This window comes from Arachis ipaensis, chromosome B03 (genome assembly GCF_000816755.2).
Source record: "Arachis ipaensis cultivar K30076 chromosome B03, Araip1.1, whole genome shotgun sequence".
Taxonomy (NCBI): domain Eukaryota; kingdom Viridiplantae; phylum Streptophyta; class Magnoliopsida; order Fabales; family Fabaceae; genus Arachis; species Arachis ipaensis.
The window spans coordinates 106,773,521-106,781,428 of NC_029787.2; the positions used below are offsets into that span (position 1 = coordinate 106,773,521).

Here is a 7,908-nt window from a genome sequence, read left to right on the forward strand (position 1 = left end):
TTATTTTGTGTTTTATGTGGAACAGAAGAAGCAGTTGGGTCGTACACCAACCCACGAGGAGGTCTTCAAAGAAACCCACACACTTAAAAGTGACAAGTCTAAATGGGTGGACAAGCGCTCTCAAGACACTCATGTGAGATATAGCATAAATGTTAAATTAATGACATGCTGCCACTTGAATATATATATATATATATATATATATATATATATTAGTAATTTAGAAATAATATATGTTGATCGGAAAATGTTTTATGCTTAGTCCCTTTTAATTTGAGAGAATCAAAATTAGGTGCCAAACTATGCCTTTGCATAATGCATGCCAGCATCATTTGTTGTGGGTTGTGGAACAATGGTGTTTGTGATGGTAACACTATTTCATTGATTAATCCATGCACCAAACTCTATCCTGTTAAACTAGATTTGGTTCTTGTGATTGTCAAACAATATGCTGTTGAACCACATTAAATTAGTTTTTGGTTATATTTTATTTATTTGCTTTTTTATTTTGCTTTTTGCAGACATAAGCAAAGTAGTTCTATAGAACAACCTAGTACCTGTACAAAGGATGGGGTGTTTTACTGTTTTGAAAAGCAAGAAGAAAAAGCATGACCAAATTGCATATGTAAAACGAGTAAGCCACAGTGAGCATGTACCTACAATATTGCCTGAACCTCATACTCGCACGCTCCAATCTGCACCTCCTAGTTTTAGGACAAGAGTTAAACCCATTCAACCTAGTAAAATGACTTACAATAGAACAAGAGCATTATCTGCTCCATCAACTCTTGACACAGCGGAACAAGATGCTTTAGCTTCGGTTGAGTATGAGGAACAAGAAGAGTTGAGACACCGAGGAGGAGGATCAATGAAGGAGCAGCATTTGTCTAGCCCACAACCTTTACCGCTTCCATCTCCTAAGGGTGGCAGTTCATTGAACGCAATGGGCAGCTTTAAGTCAGTGACAGCTAATGTTCCTCCAAATTCTTCTGGACCTTTGCCGCTTCCACCTACAGGGTCACTTCGAAACTTTCAGTATGAGGAAATTGCAGCTGCTTGCCTCAATTTCTCCTTAGATCGATGCATGTCGGAATGCCTTTCCTCCACCATATATAAAGCTTCCTTTGGCGATGATTCTTCTTCAAGCTCAAAGAAGTTTGAAGCCACTGTCACGCGTCTACACCCATCAAATCAGGTAATTATTTATTTATTTAAATTGTATCACTTAAGTTTCATTTGTTGTTTATCCTATGCATAGTGATTGTTGAATGAACGTCATGATAATCAACACTATGGAGAAAAAATGCCTTACGTATTATCTGAGAATGGCCATATTTTTCCATATATGAATTGTATTATGTGTTAGGCTCATATTCTTCAAAGTTTAGCTGACCCATCCAACTTGTTTTTGAGCAATGTTGGCCTTATTCATCATCCTGGCCTCTATTGATCATGCATTTGAAATTTTGAATAGAAACCCTTGTTAAATGCTGAATACCTTGCTAGTTGAAAACATAATTGTCAGTTCGTGTTAGTTTATATTGCGAGGTTTTTTATTAATTCCCATTATTACCACAAAAAGAACGTGTTTCTGTGTAGTGATCTTAATGTGTGTTTCTTCTTTCAGGGCTTAAAGGAATTCATAAGTGAGGTCAATACTATAGCATCTTTGCAGCATCCAAACCTCTGTAAATTGCTAGGGTTTCATGCGCGTGAAGGTAAGGAACAAAGAATGCTGGTTTATGAGAGGCTATACCATGGAAGCTTGGACCGCCTGTTGTACGTGAGATCTGATGGCCCGTCTCTTGATTGGAACACAAGAATGAAAATCGCTATATGTGCTGCACAAGGTCTTACTTTCTTGCATGAAGAAGGGCCTTTTCAGGTAATTGCCGAATTGAATACATTAAACTGAAGAAACCTGTGTGGTCTTGTCTGCCTCTTGTATCTGCATGTGCATTTTAGATATCGTGACGCGAGTACCACAGTGCCTGAGTAATTTTGCTTTCTGAAATGAATTATTTCTAGGATGAATTGTGATTGATATTTTCTTTCTAACGGCATTTTAGTGTATTACAGTTCTCAGTTAAATGGCAAATTGATATGGTTGCTGATATGCCAATTTATATATCTGCAGGCAATGTATAATGAATTCTCAACAGCTAACATACAGATAGACAAAGATTTCAGTGCCAAGCTTTCAGGGTACGGTTGCGTTGGACAACTTCCCGAGGAAGAGATATCGAGCAGTTCATCCGTAGGTCCTTTGACTTAAACGTTGTTCTGATTCAGTTGGTCTGGATGAAATATTCCCTTAAATTTGTTCCTGTATAATGTATTAATGAATTTAGTTATTTTACAGGCTGTTGGCAACCTATCAATGGAGACACTGGAAAAAGGAATGCTCACACCAAAAAGCAACGTATGGAGTTTTGGAATTTTTCTTCTAGAGCTTCTTACTGGAAGAAAGAATCTGGATAGTCGTCACCCCAAGGAAGAGAGAAATTTGGTCAAGTGGAGCCGTCCCTTCCTAGCCGATGATTATCGACTCTCATTGATTATGGATCCTCAACTGAAGGGTCGCTTTCCCTCCAAAGCGGCGAGAACTGTAGCTGACATTGCCCAAAGATGCCTTCAGAAGGAGCCGTCCGAAAGACCAACCATGAGGACTGTTGTCAAGCACCTCAAAATGATACAGGATTTAATTAAAAAATATCATGATATAATATCAGAATTTGTATATATATATATATATATTATGAAAATATGTAGAATTTAATTTTGTTGTCCCACAAAAAATATATAAGTAATATAAGTAGTTATCATCATTTATCTAACGAGTTAAATTTTTTTTATAGAAATGGTTCTACCAAAAATAAGAGAATAAGATATATGTATGATATTTAATTAAAAAATATCATGATATAATATCAGAATTTGTATATATATATATATATATTATGAAAATATGTAGAATTTAATTTTGTTGTCCCACAAAAAAAATATTAAATATATAAGTAGTTATCATCATTTATCTAACGAGTTAAATTTTTTTTATAGAAATGGTTCTACCAAAAATAAGAGAATAAGAGATTATAGATATATGTATGATGAATATTGGTAGTAGCAAACAATGATAATAATGATGGATATATATGGCATATGGTGGGATATGATGATGCATGAATTGAAGGTGTATTCACTTTCATTGATCACCCCACAACATATGCGCGTGCACATGGCCATTGCATGCAAAGAACACACACCACCTATCTATCTTTCTGTGTCCCTCACTCTTTCTCTTTCTCTTTCTTATTTTTATTTTCAATTATTTTTCTTTCTTTGATATATATGATGATATGATTAGCACAGGATACTATGTTAGAGTCTTGAATACGCCCATCTACCATGTCACACTTACTTTGTATATTTGGGTTATAAGTTAGTGTGGATTGGGTTTACCAAATACCAACCCATCATCAAATGAATCTTTTTACTTCTCTGTAATCTAAACCTTGTTGAAGAAGCTTATCTCAATTACAAAAGTCAACAGAATCATCAGCTTGGTTTTCTATAATCTGCATTTGCTGCACTGTGATATGCATGGCTATTTGTCTTAATAATAATAATATAATTTATATAATCATTGTGCAACAGGAGAAGTTTATAAAAAAGTTGGCAGAAGTTCAGGCTCAACATGCCTAGGCTCAAGCACAGGGAATGGAGCTACAACCAATTGATGAAAACTTGATTTGGGAGGAAGTGTGTAGTGGGCAAAAGAAGAATTGAGTTTACGGAAAAGGGTCATTCTTTTCTAGCTATATCAAGTCTGGAACCACTTCTACCAATTCTGTATCTGGAAGAGCACCAAGAAATCAAAATTATGTTCCTGATTTGCGAGAACAGATTCATAATCTCAATGAAGAGCTTTTTGATGGGTGGAAATCAGAATTCCAACACCAAACTCACTGGCAAGTGTACTGGGTCGCATCAAGTAGTAATAACTTACTTAGAGTGAGGTCGATCCCACAGGGATTGATGGATCAAGCAACTTTAGTGAGTGATTACTCTAGTCAAGCTAACATCGAAGTGAAATTGAAGCAACAGAATGTAAATAGCAGTGAATTTAAAGTTGCAGAAAGTAAATGAGCAGAATCTTAAAGAGCAAGAAATGTAAATTGACAGAATCTTAAATGGCAAGAAAGGTAAATTGCATCAAATATAAAGGGGGCTAGGTGCTGAAAATTAAAGAAAGCAATGAAGCAAGCAATCAAAGAGATCTTGAGAACAAGTGACAGGAAATTCAAAGTGCATGAAAATTTAAATTCAGATCACAGTAGCTCAAATATAAAGTACGGAGGAACAAAAGTACAGAAAAGTAAATCAGATCACAGTAAGCTCAAATAAAAAATTGTAGAAAGTGAAATTGCAGAAGAGAATCGTAGCAGAAAAGGAAATTGTAGCAGAGAATGAAATTGAAATTTGCATAAGCCAATATTGAATTCAATACTTGAAATGTAACAGTGCAGAAAAATTAAAAGTGTTTCAAAGAGGATTTTCTATTCTACCATACTCCTAATGCTCTCTAGCAGAGTCAGCCTTTTCTAATGAAATGAAATTGATGCCTTTATATAGGCAAATGAAAATGAAATTGAAATTGAAAACAAATTACAAATGAAATTCCTAATCTAGCTTCTCTGTGTACCTTTGAGTCATGTTTAATGGGCTTTGCTTGCTTTGGACTTAAATGAGAGTGAATCCGGATGGTGTTGGTGCCATGCGTCATGAGGCACTTGTTTGAAAATGGGTTGGAGCCATGCTCCAGTGGAGTGCTGAGTTAAAAAAGATAACGCAACGCTCACTGGTTCCTTGTGTCAAGCCTCGTGCCAAACTTCTTGGTATAGCGTTCACTAAGTGAGCACTCAATTAACTCATTGAGTGCTACTCCTTGTGTATGGACAGCACAAGCTTCCTCCCCAAGCTTGAAGTCACGAAAAAGTTAAAAGAAGTAACGTAGCGCTTGGTGCACGAAATTGTGATCATCAACAATGGCGCCAAAGGACTTGGAGCTCTTAAACATGAATCACACTTTGTCACAATTCCGCACAACTAACCAACAAGTGCACTGGGTCGTCCAGGTAATAAACTTTACGTGAGTAATGGTCGATCCCACGGAGACTGTCGGCTTGAAGCAAGTTATGGTCACCTTGTAAATCTCAGTCAGGCTAATTCGGATGATGATGGAAAATTGATAATTAAAAGATAAATAAAACATAAAATAAAGATAGAGATACTTATGTAATTCTTTGGTTGGAATTTCAGATAAGCGTATGAAGATGCTTTGTTCCTCCTAAACCTCTGCTTTCCTATTGCCTTCTTCCAATCATTCATACTCCTTTCCATGGCAAGCTTTATGTTGGACATCACCGTTGTCAATGGCTACTTCCCGTCCTCTCAGTGAAAATGTTCTACGCATGCTATCACCGCACGGCTAATCATCTGTCGGTTCTCGATCATGCTGGAATTGGATCCATTGATCCTTTTGCGTCTGTCACACGCCCAACAATCGCGAGTTTGAAGCTCGTCACAGCCATCCCTTCCCAGATCCTACTCAGAATATCACAGACAAGGTTTAGACGTTCCGGATCTCAGGAATGGTCGCCAATAATTCTAGCCTATACCACGAAGGTTCCAATCTGAGATTAGAAGCCCAAGAGATACACATTCAAGCTTGTTTGCATGTAGAACGGAAGTGGTTGTCAGTCACGCGTTCATAGGTGAGAATGGAGATGAGTGTCACATAATCATCACATTCATCATGTTCTTGGGTGCGAATGAATATCTTGGAGAAGAAATAGACTTTAGTTGAATAGAAAAACAATAGTACTTGTATTAATTCATGAAGAACAGCAGAGCTCCACACCTTAATCTATGGTGTGTAGAAACTCCACCGTTGAGAATACAAAAGTGATAGTGGTGTAAGCATGGCCGAATGGCCAGCCTCCAAGGTCTAGGGACTAAACGTCCAAAGATCCCCTAAGATGTCCAAAGATCAAAATACAATAGTATAAGGTCCTATTTATAGAGAACTAGTAGCCTAGGGTTTACAGAAACCAGTAATTAATGCAGAAATCTTCTTCTGGGCCCACTTGATATGTGCTTGGGTTGAGCATTGAAGCTTCCATGTGTAGAAACTTTTCTTGGAGTTAAACGCCAGCTTTTGTGCCAGTTTGGAGTTAAACGCCAGAATTCTTGAGCTGACTTAGAATGCCTGTTTGGACCATTAAATCTTGGGCAAAGTATGGACTATTATATATTGCTGGAAAGCCCAGGATGTCTACTTTCCAACGCAATTGAGAGCGCGCTAATTGGGCTTTTGTAGCTCCAGAAAATCCACTTTGAGTGCAGGAAGATCAGAATCCAACAGCATCTGCAGTCCTTTTTCAGCCTCTGAATCAGATTTTTGCTCAGGTCCCTCAATTTCAGCCAAAAAATACCTGAAATTACAGAAAAATATACAAACTCATAGTAAAGTCCAGAAGAGTGATTTTTATTTAAAAACTAATAAAAACATAATAAAACTAACTAAAATATATTAAAAACATACTAAAAACAATGCCAAAAAGCGTATAAATTATCCGCTCATCACAACACCAAACTTAAATTGTTGCTTGTCCCCAAGCAACTAAAAATCAAATAGGATAAAAAGAAGATAATATACAATGAATTCCAAAAATATCTATGAAGATCAGTATTAATTAGATGAGCGGGGCTTTTAGCTTTTTGCTTCTGAACAGTTTTGGCATCTCACTTTATCCTTTGAAGTTCAAAATGATTGGTTTCTATAGGAACTCATAATCCAGATAGTGTTATTGATTCTCCTAGTTAAGTATGTTGATTCTTGAACACAGCTACTTTATGAGTCTTAGCCGTGACCCTAAGCATTTTGTTTTCCAGTATTACCACCAGATACATAAATGCCACAGACACATAACTGGGTGAACCTTTTCAGATTGTGACTCAACTTTGCTAGAGTCCCCAATTAGAGGTGTCCGAGCTCTTAAGCACATTCTTTTTGCTTTTGGACCACGACTTTAACCGCTCAATCTCAAGTTTTCACTTGACACCTTCACGCCACAAGCACATGGTTAGGGACAGCTTGGTTTAGCCGCTTAGGCCAGGATTTTATTCCTGTGGGCCCTCCTATCCACTGATGGTCAAAGCCTTGGATCCTTTTTATCACCCTTGCCTTTTGGTTTAAAGGGGTATTGGCTTTTTCTGCTTGCTTTTTTCTCTTTCTTTTTTTTTCTTTTCTCTTTTTTTTTTTGCATATATCCTTTTTTTTCTGCAAGCTTTTCACTGATTTTTCTTGCTTCAAGAATCAATTTTATGATTTTTCATATCATCAGATAACATTTCTCCTTTTCCCATCATTCTTTCAAGAGCCAACAATTTTAACATTCATAAACAATTAAATTCAAAAATATGCACTGTTCAAGCATTCATTCAGAAAAACAATAGTATTGCCACAACATCAAAATAATTAAACTGTTTTAAAATTTGAAATTCATGCACTTCTTTTTCTTTTTCAATTAAAAACATTTTTCATTTTAAGAAAGGTGATGGATTCATTTTCATAGCTTCAAGGCATAGACACTTAGACACTAATGATCATGTAATAAAGACACAAACATAGATAAACATAAGCATAAAAATTCAAAAAATAGGAAAATAAAGAACAAGAAAATTAAAGAATGGGTCCACCTTAGTAATGGCGGCTTGTTCTTCCTCTTGAAGATCTTATGGAGTGCTTGAGCTCCTCAATGTCTCTTCCTTGCCTTTGTTGTTCCTCTCTCATGGTTCTTTGGTCTTCCCTAATTTCATGGAGGAGGATGGAATGCTCTTGGT

General features: G+C 36.5%; 1 protein-coding gene across 1 annotated transcript in view; it reads left to right on the plus strand.

The window, feature by feature from the left end:
• LOC107633507 (probable serine/threonine-protein kinase PBL1) overlaps positions 256 to 7,908 on the plus strand; it is a 23,166-nt gene continuing 15,513 nt past the window's right edge. The window contains exons 1-4 of the mRNA XM_016337126.2: positions 256 to 1,195; positions 1,628 to 1,885; positions 2,138 to 2,257; positions 2,363 to 2,704. Of these exons, the coding sequence (XP_016192612.1) occupies positions 569 to 1,195; positions 1,628 to 1,885; positions 2,138 to 2,257; positions 2,363 to 2,704 (1,347 nt within the window). The 5' untranslated portion in view covers positions 256 to 568. The remainder of the gene's footprint in view (positions 1,196 to 1,627; positions 1,886 to 2,137; positions 2,258 to 2,362; positions 2,705 to 7,908) is intronic.